The 21,676-nt window shown below is 37.6% G+C and overlaps 1 protein-coding gene across 1 annotated transcript in view; it reads right to left on the bottom strand.

Moving 5' to 3' along the window:
- The window catches only part of COBLL1 (cordon-bleu WH2 repeat protein like 1), a 97,645-nt gene that overhangs the window by 20,324 nt on the left and 55,645 nt on the right, over positions 1-21,676 (bottom strand). Inside the window, exons 8-9 of the mRNA XM_047082253.1 lie at positions 3,730-3,883; positions 3,173-3,247 (exon numbers count right to left, since the gene is read on the bottom strand). Coding sequence (XP_046938209.1) covers positions 3,173-3,247; positions 3,730-3,883 — 229 coding nt within the window. The remainder of the gene's footprint in view (positions 1-3,172; positions 3,248-3,729; positions 3,884-21,676) is intronic.

Genomic DNA, 21,676 nt, shown 5'->3' with positions numbered 1-21,676 from the left:
CTTGGTTTCGGCTCAGCTCGTGATCTCATGGATTGTGGACTTGAGCCCCAAGTCAGGCTCTGTGCTGACAGAGCGGAGCCCTGCTTGGGATTCTCTCTCTCTCCCCCTCTCTCTGCCCCTCCCCCACTGACACTGTCTCTCTCAAATAAATAAACCTAAAAAAATTATTAAAGCTTAAAACTTCACTGCGACTTTTGGGGTACTTTGCATATTTTTCCTGGAAATGACTGAAACGGCAAAATAAACAAATTATCTCTCTTTGCTAAAATAAAATCATATTACATCCATTCTGGTGAACTACTTTTTTAAAATTCATTCATTCATTCATTCATTCAGAAAACGCTCACTTTGTCAGACACTAATGCAGTTGCTGCCAGAATAGTTTTCTTTCTCTTTTAGAAAATGAGATACAGTTTACCTTCAGTAAAATTCATGCTTTTGGGGATCCATTTGGGAATGCTTCATTTTGATAATTAAAATGTTCTATGATGAATACAGGTATATAGTTGAGTGACCACCACCACAATCAAGACACAGATAGAACAAGTCCATCCATCTCCAAAATCCCCCATGCCCTTTGGTGATCATCCCTTTCCCCAACCCTAGACCCTGACAACTATTATCCCCCTATAGTTTTGCCCTTGAAACAATGTTATATAACTGAAATCATATAGCATCTAGCCATTTAAGACTAGCTTCCCCCTTTTAACATTACATGCATTTTAGATTCAGCCATGTCATTGCATGTATTATCCATTCCTTTTAATGGGTAGGTGATATCACCAATGTTTGCACTGATCACAGTTTATCCATCCTCAGTTAAGGGACATTGGGTTGTTCCTCATTTTTGGCAATTATGAATAAAAATCCTATAATAATTCACATGTATGTGAGCAGAAAGGTTTTCATTTTTCTGGGAAAATACCTAGGAGTGGGATTTCTGAGTTATATAGAAAATCAACACTTAAATTTTATTTTTAGAAACCTGCCAAACTATTTTCCAAACTGGCCATACAATTTTGTATTACTATAAGCAGTAGGTGATAATATATTAATTTTAAATAATTTTAAATAAGGACTCATTCTGAGTTCATAAAAAAATGAATAAAATCATTTATGATGAAATTCAAATATTACCTGACTATAAATTTTTGCAATCTAATAACAAAATAATTCCAATAATTTACTTTAAAAATCCCAATCGAGGGGCGCCTGGGTGGCGCAGTCGGTTAAGCGTCCGACTTCAGCCAGGTCACGATCTCGCGGTCCGTGAGTTCGAGCCCCGCGTCAGGCTCTGGGCTGATGGCTCAGAGCCTGGAGCCTGTTTCCGATTCTGTGTCTCCCTCTCTCTCTGCCCCTCCCCCGTTCATGCTCTGTCTCTCTCTGTCCCAAAAATAAATAAAAACGTTGAAAAAAAAAAAAAAAATCCCAATCGAAAGCAATCCTACAGAAAATAAGCCAGGCCTAGATAACAAAAAAGTAGTTCAAGAAAGAAAAAAATACATATATACTTTTATATTCATACAGTTACACATTGGAAACAACAGAGTTTAAAGAGTTTTGCCAAAAAAGCAGAGAGCCAAATAGCAGAAAAGCTGAAATCCTCCAAAGCCACTTGTTTTATTCATCTTACACCTTGCATTATTCATCTATATGGTCAGGGAAAACATCAAACTCTAAACCTGTAATGGAATTTCAAGTGAAAGAGGGAAACTACTATTTCTTTGAGGCATTTTTACACATGGGATGACCAAGTAACCAAATTTTTCTGTGGTTACATCTTACTCTGCATCAAACAAAGCACCAGGCAAGAAAGGCCTGGTCACCTACGTGTCAGAGATGCTACGGCCGCCTCGGGTGTTCCAGGGCACTCCGAGAGAGAGGCTTCATCCGGCGATCTGGGCACAGTGCACTGTTCGTGACTGGGGAGCCCAGGGCCAAGGGAGGCTTCTGCCAAAGAAGTAAAATCTGTGGAAATGGCACTTAGACAACAGAGTTAAGGCAAGCAGAGAACAAGAAGCATTTCGAAGAAATCAGATTTGTTAGCTCACAATTATCCACGCATTAATCAAGAAGAGGTAACTAGAAAAAAAAAAAGGAAGAGAAAGAGAAATAGATATCAAGCAAAGTTTGAATAGCAGTCACATCTTTTTTCTAATACTTCTGAATCTTCTCATTTCACTTATATAGTTTGAAATTATTTAATACATTTCCTTTGTGGAACAAACAGTATCAATGATACTTTTCTGGGTAGGACTTAAGAAAAATCACGACTAGTTATATAATGATAATATTTTTAATCACAGAGGACAGGAGAATTCTTATATAAGATGTGTCAAAATCTCAAATTCCTAAAAATCAGCTAAGGATTAAAGATTTAGGAGCATTTGGTGCGCCTGGGTTTTTGCAGTGTTTATGAATCTTAATTATAAAAATTAAGGCTATACTGAGTAATTTTCTTACCTATAAAATTATCCCCATGCTAAAGTAATAGCATAGTAATATCTATTTTTGGCTAGACATTAGTCTCTCATATTCATTTGTATCTAACTTTAAGTCTTAAAATTAAGAAATGTTATATTTATTCTTATAATAGCTACTAAATAGCTATTATTAAAAATATAGGAAACAGCATTCAATCAAATTATTTTATTTTTACTGGCATTTCATTTATTTGGGAAATCCAAAATCAGACCATACAACAGAAAATATTTCGTGATAACAAATTTTTACCACTAAATGAGGACACTTTGTATATCGAATTCATACCTAGAACAGTCGCGTAAAGAATGGTACTTTACACTTTGGTGTAAGTTTTCTTCTGAACACACTAAAGTACATTCCTAACTAAAACATGTCATTCGTCTTGGGAAGGACATTGACACCCTTGACACTGTACATTGCATAAGGCAAGCTCTGTACATTGCAATGACCCTGACATTGCATAAGGCAAGCTCTTAAGGTACCATCACAGAACTGGAGTCTTGAGTTCTGCCAGTTTCATACTCAACCCAGGCTGGAAAAGTTTTCATTTCATAATATAAAATTTGGGAAATAGAGTCAAAGCATTTGCATCTCTTTCACAGGCAGAGCATTATAACTAGATTCATTCCTCAACTGTCATGAAAGATCTTTGTCAGTACCACATGACTGTGGGGCAAAGGTGTCCTACCTGGGTTGGACGGCCCCTCGGGACAGCTGGCTTCCATAGCACTGTCTGTAGGAACTGCACGTCCCGCCTGTAGGACTAGAGGACAGATGCGGCACACCTTACAAATAATCACACTCACAAATGGAACAAGTCTTTAGTAGGTTAACTTCATTCTTTTTCTATACTTTAGGGAAAGAGAGCCCTGAGGCTTTGTTAGAAGCCATTTCACTATCGAGCTCTGATACAACTAAAACCTCCACGGATTCCCCTTCCTACAGGTAGTCAGCCCTGGGATGAGAGTGTCCTTCTGAACAGATTCACAAGTGATCACATGCTCAATTTTAAGATCAGGGGGCTGTACAATTTTTTTCATTTTATCCTGTCATCTTGCAGCTTTTAAAAAGGTAGTTAAGTAAGAATAATCAGGGACTATCTAAGTATTATTAAAATTAATTAAAAGCCTAAGTTTAAGTATTATCATTTAATGAAAAGACCTGATTTATAACCTATATCACTTTCTTGTCTGTATTAAACAAGACACAACACACATGTAACGTTAATGGGAAAAGTAACGTTACCAGTCACATGATTATCTTCATCACTTAGAGGCAGGGGCATTTTGGAGGGTGGGGAAGGTGCTTTTCGCTTTGTCCTTTTCAAAGATGAGTTGCCAACAGATGTACCACTGAGCTGCAGCGAGCCGGTCCTCACTATGCCTGCTCCACAGGGATTCTGGAAAACAAAATGACCAGACACAATGTCTATTTAGAAATTAACAGCAAACTTCAGGAAGACACCGACCTTTACATCCAAGGCACCACATACCAATATGAAACAGGAGAGTCATTCATTCCAAAAACATTATGGAGTGTCTGCCATGTGCCAGGAGCAGAGCTACAAGATTGATATGTAAAGTAAAATAAAATATGGTCCTTCTCAAGAAACTTAGGCTGGGATGGGAGCATGGCATACAAACAACCAATTATGAGCTAGTTAAAAACTAGCTTCCAAAGAAAAATATAAAGAAAATATTGGATGTAAAGTAAGAGCTGAAAAGGGAAGGATATTTGTACATTAAAACAGCTGCCTTGATTAATGTTTTGTTTTGGCTTTAGTACTAATGTATTCATGACAAACATCTCAAAAATTTATATGTCTACCCAAGGCAAGGTCATTTGAGGTCACCGACTCTATACGCAGCTAATGGCTAACGCTCACATTCACAGCATGTGACTGTCAGCAGACCCTAAGACAGTCAGTCCTGCCTCAGCAGGCTGCCGGGTGCCTCCTGGCACACTGCCAGGTCATCGCACTCTTTCCAACTAACCTGCTTAAAAGGGTTGTTCATAGTTTTTTGTCTCCAATTTCTCATCTCCCACTTGAACCCTTCCAACCAGATATTGCCCAACTTTCGATCCATTAAAGCTATTCCCATCAAAGTCATCAAGGACCTCCACCACGACTAAACTAGTGGTTAATTCTTAGAACTCAATTATTTGACCTGTTAGCAGCATTCAACAAAGTTGACCACCCTCTTAAAATCCTCTTTTTCTTAATTCCAGATTACTACGTTCCTACTCTGCATAGATCCCAACACCGTTTTCTTTTATGGTTCTTTTTCATCTCAGGCCTTGGATGTGTTTTCTTCAGTCTCTACATTCACTCTGTTGGTAATCTCCTCAATTCCCTTGGATTTATGTATTATTCATATGCCGATTAACTCCAAATTTACATCTCCATCCTGGACCTCTATCTGATCTCCACTTAACGTCTAAGGCGATTTCCACCAAGGCATGTCTAAAACGGAGATGCTGATAATCCCTCCCTTCCACTCTCCTGTCAAAAATAATCCTGTTCTCACAGTCTCTGTTTCGATACAGAGTAAGTCATTCCTCCATTTGTTCAGTCCAGTAACTTTGGACTCATCCACATCCCTTCTCTCTCACACTTCACATTAAGTCCATCCTGTTGGTTCATCCAGCTTGACTGCTACCACATCATCTGAATTATGATCAAGAATCTTCCAACTGGACTCTTCTTCCCCATTGCTTCCCTACAGTCCTTTCACAACATACCAGCAAAAGGATCCTATTAAAACATGAGTTCGATTAGCTCACTTTGTTCAGGACCAAGTAATGGTTTCCCATCTGGCACAGAAAGGCCAAAGTCCTTGTGATGACTTCTAAGGTAGCTAACCACCTGGCCCCTAGAGCTCTCTGACCACCTCCACCTCCAAGGGTAGAATGATTCACGCCACTGCAACCACACTGGCCTTCATGCTGCTCAAGTGTGCCAGGAGTGTTCCTACCTCGGGCGGTTGTCCTGGCTGTTTCCTGTGCCTGCCATGCTCTTCTGATAATTTGATGTCTTGCTACGTCCTCATTTTCTTCAGGTCATTTCTCAAATGCCACCTTTTCAATGAGCTCCTCCCCCTATATTTATCCCTTTTCCCAGCTTGATCTTTATAATCAGCATTTAATAGCTCTCCAACATCCCACCTAGTTGGCTTATTCACCTTGTTTATTGCCTGCTTCCACTAGAGTTGAGTGTAAGAGGAGGGATTTTTTTTTTTCTTCCTATTTTGCTCACTGCCGTATCTGGATAACAATGCCTGGCCCACAGAAGTCTCTCAATACCTATTTGTTGAGTGAATGAATGAATGAAATACTGTCATTTCCATTTGGAAACAAGAGCCTTTGGATCATGTAAAGCCTGAATCATTCCAATCTTTAGACTATACAAGTATACCTAACAGAAAGGAACGAGTGCATTAGATGTCTTTCATCTTTATGCCTTGTGACACACCAAGAAAAATGTAGCAAATTTTACTATTTTGTAATTTCATAATATGCCTGTCAGAGAAGAAAGGGAAAAGAGACGTTTGAGTCAGTTGTCATCACTGTCAGTTGTGCTAGGTACTAAAAAGGAGGGCAGGTCATCTCACAGGGACAGAGCACAGTTAGGTCCACAGTGGCAGGCACTTGAAGGAACACACCTCTGAGGTTAACACCTCTTAGCAAGGGAGTGGACAGGGTGGCACCTGGCTGACCTGACTGTAGTCAAACCATTAAAATTCCTCCATACCAGCGGTAGCCACCAACCTCCTCTTCCCTCCATACCCCGGTCCTTCCTCCAGAACTTTTCAGACCTCCCCACAATCCAGCAAGGAAAGAGTTAAAGCCTGCCACCCAAACCCAGATTAATCCAGTCAATAAAGCCAATTCTGATTAAGTCTCAGGGCCAACCCTCATCCCCTACCCCCTCCACAGTAGATGTGGGGTCAGATCCTCAAGCGCAATTTGGATTTTTGAAAGAATCGGGAGAAGGATCCTTGGCAATCAAGAGCTGAGAAAGAAATGGATTATACAATACAGCTGGATGAGCAGGATTTAAATATCATTTTGAGTAGAATATAAAATTTTCTTCTTATTGATTGAAGATATATCTCTGTGTTCAGAAACTTTCATTTGCTATCTTATAATAAAATTAACAAATTGAGGGGTCTTTTAGGAAAAAGGCCAAAAATTCTCCTAGAACAATGAAGCACTTCACTTTTCAAAATAATGCTGTAAAAATCAAAAGCAGTAGAGAATATGTTATTTTATTTCTTGGATGAATTTACTTATGTAAAGCCCTATTAAGGCATGCATTCTTACTTTCACAGAGTGAGTTTACCAGCAAGAACACAGTAAGTGATCAATACGTAATTGCTGAGCGCACAGAGTTGGGGCAGCATTTGATTTTCCTCCTACTTCCATGCTGAAAACTTATTTCCCATGCTTTGACAGATTGCTTTCATGAGGTCTAGAATATAAACCCGTGTTCCCCTTCAGGTCAGATTCCCAATCACTGTCATTTATTGGTCTTTCTTATTACCTGATAAAAGCAGTCATGACTTGAATTAGTCATGAATTTCTCAGATAATAGTATCCGTTTAGGAGTTAGAGCTCTTAAATTTTGCTCGTAATAAAGTAGACAGTATAGAAATTAGAAAGGGAAGAATTTATATACACAAATTTATAGGAACCTGTCCATTACTCAAAGATAAAATAAAAATAGATGCATATATTTCATTTATGTCCCTAAAGGTCTAAAAGTAAGGTAACTTGTTTTGTACAGGATAGTTATATTTCTATGGACCAAGAATTTAAAATTGCCAAATATACAGATTTTAGTTTTACAAACACCAAAAAAGATTTGATAGTATTTATAAAGACAATTAAGGGAAAAGAAGAGCAAAGCCATGAACATTTTAAAAGAGCATGTATTTTGTAATTTTACCCTATAGAACTTAACTCCCTTTACCCTATTTTGCAAGTGTAACATGAACATAAGAGAACATACATTTTTAGAGCTACAATTGGATCAAAGACTAAGAAGGAAGACATTAAGAAAGACAGCATGATTGTCACTGAGTGGTACCAGGTAGACATATGTGACCTGTATAACCAATTCTGTCATATAGATTCTTTACTATAATTCTTTACTATAATGCTTAAAACTTATTAAGTTTATGACATAAATATAAATTTAACAAATTATGTAGGATGGTCCAAAGGCAGGAGTTTTCAAGGAATAAGAATAGTGAGTTTAGATTATGAGCAACAGATTAATGACAGAAATATAAGTTTGTCCTGAGGTACAATAATATTAGCGTTAGTGTTCAAGGAAATAGCTTAACATATATTTCTTGTCTTTTAAGACAGAGGCAAGAGCTTCCCCCACCCCTTTTTTTAAGACTGTTAGAAAATAATTTCAATCATCTAAGAAGGAAGGGTAAGGTAATAAAAATCAAACTTGCAGTTATTTTGTGTTAAATAAAATATCACTAATAAGACCAAAATGTTCGAGAAACCTCGGGCCTTGAAATGATGTTCTGTATTTATTGTAAACATCCTCTCTTGGCTAAAAGCATGCAAGAAAAGAAGGGGCATTTAAGTGAAAAGACCTAGGTGTTCCTAAAAAACAAGAAAAGTGGTGTGTACTGAGGGATGTGGGCAGAATATACGTAGCTGGCACATAAGAGTAGAGAGGCTCCTAACCCAAAAATGACTCCTGGTAGAAAGCAGGCTCACTAACCCATCACAGGGGCTGACATAAACACATCATGAATTCCCATATAAAATTCTAGGGAAACAAAAGCAAAAACGAACTACTAGGAGCCCATCAAGATAAAAAGCTTCTGCACAGCAAAGGAAACCATCAACAAAATTAAAAGGCAACCTTCAAAATGGGACAAGATATTTGCAAATGACATGTCTGATAAAGGGTTAGTAGCCAGAATCTATAGAGAACTTATCAAAGTCAACACCCAAAAAACAGATAATCCAGGTAAGAAATGGGCAGAAGACATGAATAGACATTTTCCCAAAGAAGACATCCAGATGGCTAACAAACACTTGAAAAGATGCTCAATATCACTCACCATCAGGGAAATACAAGTCAAAACTACAATGATATACCATCTTAGGCCTGTCAGAATGGCTAAAATTAACAACACACAGGCGTTGGCAAGGATATGGAGAAAGGGGAACCTTCTCACACTGTTGGTGGGAATGCAAACTGGTGCAGCCACTCTGGAAAACAGTATGGAGCTTCCTCAAAAAGTTAAAAATACAACTACCCTACAACCCAGCAGTTGCACTACTAAGTATTTACTCAAAGGATACCAAAATACTGATTCAAAGGGACACATGCACCCTGGTGTTTACAGCAACATTATCAACAATAGCCAAATTATGTGAACAGCCCAAATGTCCATTGACCGACCAATAGATAAAGAAGATGTGGTATACACACACACACACACACACACACACACACACACACACACACACACACAAATATTAATCAGCCATCAAAAAGAATGAAATCTTGCCATTTGCAACAATGTGGATGGAGCTAGAGTCTATTATGCTAAGTGAAATCAATCAGCAAAGGCAAATACCATATGATTTCACTCCTGTGTGCAATTTAAGAAACAAAACAGATGAACATAGGGGAAGAAAGACAGAGAGAGAGAGAGACAGAGAGGCAAACCATAAAAGAGACTCTCAAATAAGGAGAACTAAGGGTTGCTGGAGGGGAAGTGGGTGGGGGGGATGGGTTAAATTGGCGATGAGCATTAAGGAGGGCACTTGTGATGAGCACTGGGTGTTATATGTTAAGTGATGAATCACTAAATTCTACTGCTGAAACTAGTATTACTCTATACGTTAACTACCCAGAATTTAAATAAAAACTTGAAACATTAAAAATAAATAAAAATAATAAAATGCTTTAAAAACAAAAAAAGAAGGAAAAAAGGTGAGGAAGGCCATCAGTGTCTAACCAGCAGTGTTCTTAAGCCCCAGTTTTCCTGTGACCTTCAGGAGTATGTGCCTAATAGTCTCCTATCTCTTCTACCCTTGCATTAATTAGGCTTGAGCTACCTGGAATTTTTAAGTGTGAGTTTGTGTCTAACTGGAGAGAGGCTTCCAGAGGGTTTGCAAGTTGGAAGGCAGCCTAGTGTGTTACGAAACAAATGAGCTTTGGAGACCATGTCAGGACTTCAACCGGGGAGCATGGCCATCTAGTGTTTCTGCAACCTTCAGTCTCCTCATCTATAAAGTGGGAAAAGAAACAGCACCTACACTTCAGAAGGGGCTGGATGCTTAAGTGAAGTGACATGTGTGAAAACTTAGAATAGTGCTTAGTATACAGTACCTGCTCTGTAAATATTAGCTAATATTACATGCAGCTTATCTATTTTAAAGTATGTGAATGTGATCTGTAAATAAAATAAGCAAACAATAGTTGTAATGTAGAGTTGGAGTGAAAAGGATAAAAGGAGGATAAAAGGAGGTACTTACTCTAAGATTTTTGTATTTTGTCTGCAGTGTCCGTGGTGGTGAAGAGTCCTATTAGTCTGTCTGCATTATAATCAACCTTAAAACACCAAGAGCCCCAGCATTCAGGAACTTGGGGTTAGTCCACTGCGTAAGCCAAATCCATTGTGTTTAATTCGTTGTGTGTAAAAATTCCTCCTCTAAGTCACCTCAGGCAACTCTATCCTACCTTAAAGGAATTTAATAAAAGCTCCATACTTAACACCAACTTATTAATTCTTGGTGATGGGTATTGTGAATATATATAATAATACATAAATTTGAATATTTCATAAATTTAATGTAAAGAATTAAAGTTGAAGAACTGTTTAGAATGGTCATTAGCTTTCAGCACCAAGATGCATTCTCTTTCGTCAAATTAGGACTGAAATTTTTTAAAAGAGGTCGAGATTAAACTATATTTAAATCCAAAGAGTTTACAAAACAAGAACACAGAGATGTTTCTACTTACTAAGGGAAAACGCTTTGGTTAATAATTACAGATGTTCAATTATTTACTTTAGTTAGAGTCCCTAAGTCTGGTTGCCATTAGGGAAAACTACATCCCTGGCAGGAATGCACATCACTGAATTTTACAGCCTGTGAAAAGGAAAATACTGCACAGAGAAACAGAGCACACTAGCGAAAGTGGCAAGGTCAAGCTGAAAACTATGCCAGATACTTAATCCCTCAGAATTCACACCCAGATCAGGATTTACTGGTTCAAAATGCAACTAAATTTAGCTGAAGAAAATAGAATTGAAAGGCATTCAGTAGATTTACTGAGGACTAGCTCAGCACGAGTGATTAGATCACTTTCTAATCACAGGTGAATTTTAAGATGTGGATCATAGAAATCAATATGTTTTGTATAAAAGACTTAAAAGAAAGAGTACAAATAGAAAAATGAGACAAAATTTGAATCAAAGGATGGAAATACAGTGGCCCAACTTCAAGGACATTGTTAAATGTTTCTATTAGAAGCTGTTGGGTTTTTATTTGTTTATGATTTCCACATGTAGGGAGGGAAGGGTTAGAGGAGAAAACCTAAGCCATCCCTTGAAACTGTCTTAAAACTCTTATTTTCCTCCTTCTAAAGAGACAAATTCACATTATCCTTCTCCAACCTGGACATTCTCTACAAATGCTATGACATACTATTTAATTTACTATGAATTATATCTCAATGACTGAACTTCTACATAACTAACTGAAGGTGAATCTTGAACTCTTAACTCTTGATGGAAGAACTTTTTCTAAAATAATTTTACAACTTAGATAATAGGTCAGTTTTCTTAAACTTCCAAACGCATAATTATAATATGATATATGTAATACAGAAGTATGAGGTATCAAAATGAATTTGCAAAATAAGCAAAGCTGTAAAGGGAAATTGTAATCACAATGAATTCAGTATTACTATGATTTGATCACAAAATTAGCACAATCTCAAAAGATGCAAACAATGCATTCATTGATGGGGGGAAGAAAAGAAAAAGTACTGTAAATCCCAACAGATGTAAGTCACCTCATAGAAGTTTTGGTGTCCAACCTTTTACACATACCTTTATGCCTTTATACACTGGCATACATTTTTTGATTTGTATTGGTTGAAGGCATATATGCCAGTTTATTTCTTTCTTTATGAAGTTTTATTAAATGTGTTAGGTTTTTTTAAGTTTATTTATTTTTGAAAGAGAGAGAGTGGGCAGAGGAGGGGCAGAGAGAGAAAGCGAGTTAGAGAATCCCAAGAGTGCTCCACACTCTTCAGCGCAGAGCCATGTGGGGCTGGAACCCACGAATCATGATAGCACTGAAAGCCTTAGCCTGTTTAGGCTGTTTTCTTGGATTAAGAAAAATCCTATCAGCGAAGGGTATAAGAAATAGAGGTGATGTAGCGGGTACCGGACTACTGTATTTAGGGTAAGGAGAAATAGGGCAGCAGTGTCAGGGCCTAGAGCTCTTAAATCCACACCTTGTAAGCAGTCATCTATTCTGCCAATTTTTAGGGTGTTCCCATCAATTTGCTGAAATAAATTCGATGACAGCAAGTAATGAGATTAGAGCTGGATTCCACCTAGAGGTGTCTAAATACCATGACCACTTGTAACTTGTACTTGTTTGGTTACTAGAATTACAATCCCTTGAGAGGATTCCGAGTGGCCAAACTTGCCAGTGGATTTCTCTCAAAATGGTCTAGATTTAAACTCAGCATTATTCAATGATAACATCTGTCTCCTCTGGTTAACAAACGCATTAACTTGAGCATATCTTCCTAAAACTTTGCGTCCTCTACCTCTTTTTATTGATGCCAAAGCACTTGTGTCGACTTTGTATTATAGTCAGGAGTTCAGGGAGAAAGATGTCGGTTAATCAACGTTTTATTTTGTTATTGTACTTCAGGGTTTCAAAAATCCTCAGAGAAGAAATACTAGGACTAGGCATCGCTATATGGTTAACACTAATCAAACCAAAAATGCACATAACAAAGCACTTTCATCTGTTAAAGGCCAATTTTGAAAGACAACAAAAGAATAATTTGATTATACTGGAGTTGGAAGAGACTTGTGTAAATTTAGTCACAAAATCTTATTGTACTGAGGAAAAGCCCAAGCCACAAAGTTCAATGGCTTGTTCTTCAAGGTAGACGACAAAGAAGACAATGAGAAAAATGACAACAAAGAAGAATATAAAAGACCTACTGGTAGATCCAAGACTATCTGTCAAAACAGACTGGGGCTTCTGCTGCCACAAAAGATTTCCTTTCTAGCCCTTCTCCAATGAGATCAGAACACACACACACACACACACACACACACACACACACACTCACACACTTTACAACCTGGGTTATACCCTTGCAAGGTTTTTAAATTTCTCTCCCTGAGGCAACCTGTGCTTTCATTTCATCAACCCTATAATACTTTGAGATATCATATAACCAAACCTTATTAGCGGGTAATCCCTTCCTAATGACATTTCTTAAATGCCCAAAGAGAAGGGCCTAACTCAGTAATACATCTCAGATGAAAAAAGAGAAGATGAATCAGGAGAAAGCAGACCTCAGGATAAAGTTAAAAGGACAGAAGATGGTGATAATCAAGGTTCTCCATGGTCAGTGATGAGAACAAAGAAGGGAGTGCAGGGGCAGGGTAGGAGAGTAGTAAACACATATAGATTAACTGAGTTTAGGGCCCCCACCAAGGTAAAGCAGTAATCAGGGGAGCAAACTGGGATCAACTCACTTCATCCCGGAAAGGGAGCCATGACTGTATGGCAGGCATTATCCAAGGGTCTCTGCTGTTTTACCACCAATGGCTCCAAGAAAAGAGGCCTTCTTCTCTCTGCTCTGGTCTCTGGTACAGAGAAAGGCATTTTCTTCCCCATGAGGTCACAAATATCATAGTGGTAGAAAGTCCAAGTGAGCTGCATACAACCAGAACTTGTAAAGAAGATTCCTGACGCTGATTATTTTAAATATTTTATTAATTCGGTATGCACTTCAGAGGGGCACAACTTTTGTGTACTAATAGATAAGAGAGAGAAAGTCACACTAATTCCATAAATGACCTATTGTTCTTTGAATAGTATTATTCTTTAAATTTTAACAACTTTATCATGAGCACAGTTATTTACATTTGGGTCAGAGGTAAAGCTTGTAGAAACTTAAAAAGTAATGGCTCAGAGGATTTTCGAGAGCATTAAGTGAGTAATGTGTTTTGGTACCTTGTCTGAAACATTAGTAAGTGCTACATAAGCATTAGTCACTAATTTTGCTATTGTGATTATGACCCTTTGAAAATCTGATTAAAACTACCAGGACAAAGTATATTTATATATGGGAAAGCCTTAGAACGGGAAACATTATATTCAATTATATCCCACTGGTGCATTTCTCTACTGAATGAAACAAGTCATATTTTTGGAAATACAGACAGCTGTATCCTGTATATCAAACTAAAAATGCCATGGCAACCACTGTTCCTAAGCAATTGTAGAACTGTGTGTGTGTGGTTCTTTTTCTATATAATAAATACAAGTGGAAAGTGGCGGGGAAAATCAAATGTTGCATGATAACCTGGACAAAATAACAAAAGATGTGTTTCTTAAAGATTATAAGGACATGCTCTGTTACAACAACCTTAATGACTCTGCATAAAACAACTAGGATTAAAACTCATTGAGCAAAGGGACTCCTGGGTGGCTCAGTCAGTTGAGCGTCCGACTTTGGCTCAGGTCATGATCTCACTGTTTGTGAGTTCGAGCCCTGCATCGGGCTCTGTGCTGAAGGCTCGGAGCCTGAGTCCTGCTTCGGATTCTGTGTCTCCCTCTCTCTCTGTTCCCTCCCACTCGTGCTGTCTCTGTCTCTCTCTCAAAAATAAATAAACGTTAAAAAAAAAAAAAACAACAAAAAGCCTCATTTAGTGACACTAAGACCGAATATGTACTTGCACATTTTATAAACATATGATAATCTATCATCTTACCTACTTATAAACCATGATAAATATTAAGAGGCAAAATTGACCAGAAGATGAATGGCAAGCATTTCTTAAAAACAAATCATCTGTTAAAAAATGAACACTCTCAGTATTAAATTTCAGTTGCATAATACTGGATGACAAAGTATTTCCATTTCTCAATATCTGAGTGTTTGTCTGCACCAGAATGCAAAATGGGACCAAATGAACAGTTCAATCAAGATAATTCTTTATTGTGCTTCCAGCCAAAAGCCAATATCCTAACGAAAATGAGGTGCCATTCTGGTAGCCTGGGAAAAGCTGCTTTACTGCAGTGTCCACATTAACTCCAAAGGGTAATAAAACCATACCAAATGTGCAAAATTAAAGAATTCTCCAAAAGTTTCTGTGGCTTCTGTGGGCCAAGACTGTCCACGAATGGTGTCCAACTCTTCTTTCCCTTCTTTAAATGTAAAATACTCTTTAAATGGCTAATTTGTCAATAATATTAAGACGTCCTTTGGCCACAGATTTTATTAAGTGTGCTTTCCACAGAAACTTGGTCAGAGAACATGGTGCAGATACTGGATTTCTGAACGTTTTAAGTTTAAAGTTTATTTATTTACTTTGAGAGACACTGAGAGTGTGAGAGGGAAAAGGGCAGAGAGAGAGGGGGACAGAGAATCCTAAGCAGGCTCCATGCTGCCAGCACAGAGCCTGATGCGGGGCTCAAACTCATGAACTGTGAGGTCATGACCTGAGCTGAAATCAAGAGTCAGATGCTTAACTGAGCCACCCAGACACCCTTGAACTTACTTTCAATCTCAGAATTGTAAGTCATTTTCAATTTAAGTAAATGTCATTGCATTTCTAACTTTTGTCATGTGTGAAATAAATGACAATCTATATAAATAACTATATACATGTTATCTTATTGTAAATAACCATACACATTTATACAGTAATACGTGAGACACGGTTTAGGTAAACAACAGCAGGAGGCTACCATTACATATGTTGTTGCAAAAATAGCCTTTCAAATCTTTATTCACAAAATATCCAAAAAGATCTGAGAAAAACTGCTCAAAAATTTCTAATTGGGTAGTTTTCCTCTGCAAATGAACACTTCCATAGAAGACAGTATGTTCACCTTTTATAAGGAAAATGACGCAAGGTTTGAAATGAAAAAGAGTACAAAGAAATTTAGGGACATGAAAAAACACACTGTAGCAATGACAGTAAACTATCTCTTCTTTAAGATATATTCTTTATGTGGATAAACTAATTGTAGTTGCAAAAATGTTCCAAGAAATAGGTTAGGATAAACTATTTTACTAACTTGGATCTTCACTGAATCCTCTTTGTAAACTGCACAATCAGTTGCCAAAATTAGCTTAGAAAATCAACAGCCTTTTATGTGAAGAGTTTCAGTTTAAGCTCCAAAATCACTATCCAATACTTTAATTTGCCAGTATTGAGAAATACTTTAGAGAAATGAGACAAATTATTAAACGCTGACAGCCAAAAAGCATGAAATAGATGTGAGGGGAAAATTTTTTTCCAAGCTACAAGTAGACTGACTTATCCATAAACCTAAGGCAAACATAAGATCGACTACTTAAAATAAGGCTAACATGAAATGAAAGCTCAAAATGAATATAACAGTTAATTACAAATCACTTTGTCATGTATTATTCTTATTTATCTCTAGTTCTATTTGCTTGCACTTCACAAAAGTATGTATTTGCTATTTCTAATAGAAGGTAACTATTTCCAATAATTTCTTTCTACTTTATTAAAGGATGCTTTGGGGGAAAAAAATGTGTAAAAATGAGAATGTTATAGGTCTGTTAAACAGCGCACCCTTGTGGTCTATTCTGATTCCTGAACAATAAAAATTACAGGATAAGAATATATCCAAAATTCTTCAGGGATTTGAAAATAATTTTTTCCAGTACAAATCAAAGCCACACTGAGATACCACCTCACACCGGTCAGAGTGGCTAAAATGAACAGATCAGGAAACTATAGATGCTGGCAAGGATGTGGAGAAACGGGAACCCTCTTGCACTGTTGGTGGGAATGCAAACTGGTGCAGCCACACTAGAAAACAGTGTGGAGGTTCCTCAAAAAATTAAAAATAGATCTACCCTATGACCCAGCAATAGCATTACTAGGAATTTACCCTAGGGATACAGGAGTGCTGATGCACTGGGGCACGTGTACCCCAATGTTTATAGCAGCACTCTCAACAATAGCCAAATTATGGAAAGAGCCTAAATGTCCATCAACTGATGAATGGATAAAGAAGATGTGGTTTATACATACAATGGAATACTACTTGGCAATGAGAAAGAATGAAATCCTGCCAGTTGCAGCAACGTGGATGGAACTGGAAGGAATTAAGCTAAGTGAAATAAGTCAGTCAGAGAAAGATATCACATGTTTTCACTCATATGTGGATCTTGAGAAACTTAACAGAAGACCATGGGGGAAGGGAAGGGGAAAAAATAGTTACAAACAGAGAGGGAGGGAGGCAAACCATAAAAGACTCTTAAAAACTGAGAACTGAGGGTTGATGGGGGGTGGGGGAGAGGGGAAAATGGGTGATGGGCATTGAGGAGGGCACTTGTTGGGATGAACGGTGGGTGTTATATGGAAGCCAGTTTGAGAATAAATTATATTTAAAAAAAAAAGGAAAATAATTTTTTCCAGGTATTTTTTTCGCAGCCTGCTATTACTTTCAATCATCAAAAACAATGCCTTTTTAAAGTTTCAAATTTAAAACTAAATTAAAATAGATATAAAATGTCTGTAGTAATACGACTTTTTTATTTTAAATTTAAAATGAGCAGTAAAAGGGCATGTGGGTGGCTGTCAGTTAAGCGTCTGACTCCTGATTTCAGCTCAGGTCATGATCTCACAGTTCATGAGTTTGAGCCCTGCATCTGGCTCTTCGCCGACAGCATGGAGCCTGCTTGGGATTCTCTCTCTCTCTCTCTCTCTCTCTCTGTCTCTCTGTCTCTCTGTCTCTCTCTCCCTCTGCCCCTACCCCCGTGTGTGCACACACTCTCTCTCTGCATCTTTCTCTCTCAAAAATAAATAAATAAATAAATAAACTCTAAAAAGCAATTTAAAATAAGCAGTAAAATAAGCAAAGTGTTAAATTGCCCAAATATTTGCATCTGGCTATACAATTTCAATTTGGGGTCAATTTATTTTTTTTTTTATTTTTTTTTTTTTTATAAATTTTTTTTTTTTTTCAACGTTTATTTATTTTTGGGACAGAGAGAGACAGAGCATGAACGGGGGAGGGGCAGAGAGAGAGGGAGTCACAGAGTCGGAAACAGGCTCCAGGCTCTGAGCCATCAGCCCAGAGCCCGACGCGGGGCTCGAACTCACGGACCGCGAGATGGTGACCTGGCTGAAGTCGGACGCTTAACCGACTGCGCCACCCAGGCGCCCCGGGGTCAATTTATTTTTATGCCCAATGTAAAGTACACTAAATTTTTGTTCTCAGTCCTTAAGCTTTCAATACAACCTTGCCAAAATTCCAGCTTTTCTGTACAAGGTTCGGAAACCAGGAATTACTGGGCCAATTACTCTAAAAGTAAATTTAAGCAATTTTTAAATTATCCAAGTACTTTTGAAAATTTACCATATGTATACATGAAATAATAAAATTTTGTGAAAGTCTGTGTGACAGTAATTCTCATTGTATATACCACACTTGGCTGTATGAAAGTTCAAATTAAAGGTTACTTATTAATTCTCTTAAAACACCTATTATGTTACAATATTTTGCTGGGGAACACAATTCTTGCCCTTCTGTTGTGAAGAGGAAAAGGGAAAAACTAACAATGCTATAAACTTTAAACAATAATATAACACTAACGTTTATCTTCAGAAGATGCGGCACTTACCCCATATTGTGTTATGGCCATCAATGGAATATTACGCAGCCTTTAAAAAGAGGAAGGCCGTTATGTATTAATAAGGATTTCCAAGATATATCATTCACTACTAAAAAGTGAGGTGTAACACAGTGCATGCAGTGTATGACTAGAAAAAAAATCATGTGTATCACAAATATTGGCTTGAATATGAATAGGTCATGTCTGGAAGGATACACAAGAAACTGTTATCAGTGGTTGCCTCCAGGCAGAAGAATTTGGCTGAGGGCAGGGTAAGGAAGGAGAATCTTCACTCCATTCTCCTTTTTATCTTTAGAAATATGTATCATTTAAATATACAACCTACGCATATATACAAATAAAGACAAAATAAAAATTCACAGGAGAGACAAATTCAGAGAAAGTAAGATCACCCTTCTGGAATCTTTAGAAAATTCTCTATGAAATGAGTGAAACTGCAGGTATAATTTGAATGGATAAATAGGAATGAAGAAGAGAACACTATGCTAAAAGAATAGGAAATAGGCTTCTGCACAAGCAATGAGTCAAATCTTACAGTTAGAGTTAAAAGCATACTGGAAATGATGAGGAATTAAAGTTTAAAACAAAACTGCATTTCTGCACAGCAAAGGACACCATCAACACAGTTAAAAGGCAACCTATGGAAATGGGAAAAATGTTTGTAAACCAAATATCTGATGTGGGGTTAATATCCAAAATATATAAAAACTCATGCAACTCGTTTGCAAAAACAATAAACAATGCAATTTGAAAATGGGGAGGGGAACTGAATACACATTTTCTTGAGGAAAATACACAAATGGCCAACAGGTACATGAAAAGGTGCTCAACATCACTTATAATCAGGGAGGCACAACTCAAAACCACAATGAAATATCACCTCATCTCTCCTAAAATGGCTGTCATCAAGAAGAGATTTGTGCTGGCAAGGATGTGGAAAAAAGGGAATCCTTGTGCACTCTTGGTGGAAAAGTAAAATGGTATAGCCACTATGGAAAACAGTACAGAGGATGTTTTTAATAATTAAAAATAGAACTAGCATATGATCCAGCAGTCCCATTTCTGCATATGTATCTAAAGGAAATGAAAATGGTATCAACAATATACCTACAGTCTCATGTTTACTGCAGCATTATTCACAACAGTCATAATATGGGAACAACTTAAGTGTTCATGTATGGATAAATAGATACGCAGTACATACATACAATGCAGTATTAGGGAAAGAAGGAAGCCTGCCATTTGCAACAACATGGATGGACCCTGAGGGTATTACATTAAGTGAAATAAGCAAGAGAGAGAAAGACAAACAATGGATGGCATCATTTATATGGGGAATCTAAAAGACAGAAAGAGAGAGTAAAAAAAGGTTGACTGAGAAAAAAATCAGGAGAGGTTGGTAAAAGGGGACAAACTTTCAGCTATTAGAAGAATAAGGTCTGCAGATCTAATGTAAATAATGGTGACTATGGTTAATACTGTATGATATAATCAGAATTCATTAAGAGAATAGAAATTAAATATTCTTATAAAAAAATATGTGAGGTGATGGATGTGTTAATTAAGTAAATGGTAGGAATTCTTTCACAATGTGTATGTATTTCAATTCACCACAATGTACACTTTAAATTATCTTGTAATTTGCTCTGTCGATTATACTCCAACAAAACTGAAAAGAAACAAAAGTAGAACTGTCCTCTCCCCCAAATTGTGATTGGTTTGTAGAGGGCCTTGAATGCCTAAAAAATAACAGCCAGTTATCAAAGTTTCTGAACTAAGAAGACATGTTAAAGTACTGGTCTTCTCCTTACTCTGCACCCTGGACTTCTTTCTCTCTCTCTCTCACTTTTTTCAATAAATTTTTTTAACGTTTAACTATTTTTAAAAAAGACAGAGACAGAGCATGAGCAGGGGAGGGGCAGAGAGAGAGAAACACAGAATCTGATGCAGGCACCAGGCTCTGAGTTATCAGCACAGAGCCCAGCATGGGGCTTGAACCCACGAACCATAAGATCATGACCTGAGCTGAAGTCAGATGCTTAACCGAGTCACCCAGGTACCCCTGCACCCTGAATTTTTCTAAGGCATGACTTCAGGAGAAGGAATGAAAGAAAGGGACAAGGAAAGATAAGGAAGGGAGACTGAATGAAGGGCTCACTAATTGGATGTGAAAAGAAAAGGGAAAAACAAAACAAAACAAAACATCAAAAATGATGCTGAGCTTTTAAATCTGGGAGAACAAAAACAAGCTTTATCTCCAATATGCTGATTTCCAGGTAGTGATGAGTGAAGAAACAACTGTGAGTTCAATCTGCAACTGAAGAAAATACTGGGATTGGAATCTCAGAGTTGATGTGTTCATTTCCCAGGGCTGCTGTAACAATTTACCATGACTGAGGAGCTAAACACAACAGAAATGTATTCCTTCACAGTTCTGGAGGCCACAAGTCTGAAATCAAGCTGTCGGCAGGACCACCTCTCTCTCTGAAAGTACTAGGGGAGAATCCTTCCTTGCCTCTTCCAGCTTCTGGCTTTCCTTGGCTTATGGCAGCATAACAATTGGTCTACATTATCGCATGACCTTCTCCTTTTTTGTCTCTGTGCATGTGTCTCCTCTCTTACAAGAACACGAGTCATAGGAATTGGGCCCAGACTAAGTGCACCATGATCTTATTTCTAGATCCTTGACTTGGACATAACTTTTGAGGGGACACTATTCAAACCACTGCAGTTGAGAACTCAACAAAGAACACGTTTTCTTTGAAAGAGTACGGTAAATATAGGTGAAGACCATAAATTCAGGTACCTCCAAATTTAGAAAATGGGTAAAGGAAGTGGTGGTAAGAAATAGAGGTGAAATATAAAAAGAGAATCAGGACCAAAGAAAAAGAGAAAAAATCAAGACCACGGGGTGATTTAGCACATCAAATATGGTGAAATAAAGGAAATAAATGCTGAGATGCCTAGGAAGGCATGATTGTGTGTGTGTGTGTGTGTGTGTGTGTGTGTGTGTGTGCGTGCGCGCACACACACACACACACACATCCCGAACCACGGCATAATTGTTAAGAATTTTTGTAATGAATAAATAAAAAATGGTTCTTCAGCTTCTCTAGGGAGAAACAAATAATTCTGGGTCATACTGAACAATACATCAAAGAACTCCCCAGATGTCCAGATCAAAAGAAAAAATAATTAGAAAATTATATAAAGATGTCCAGTCTGCCAAAGGCAACATACCAAAAAAAAGAAAGAAAGAAAAAA

The sequence above is a fragment of the Lynx rufus genome, unplaced genomic scaffold (assembly GCF_022079265.1).
Source record: "Lynx rufus isolate CCGP_SWC_20201006 ecotype Redwood Valley unplaced genomic scaffold, mLynRuf1.p SCAF_2, whole genome shotgun sequence".
Taxonomy (NCBI): Eukaryota; Metazoa; Chordata; class Mammalia; order Carnivora; family Felidae; genus Lynx; species Lynx rufus.
This window is presented reverse-complemented; position numbering and strand designations above follow the sequence as displayed.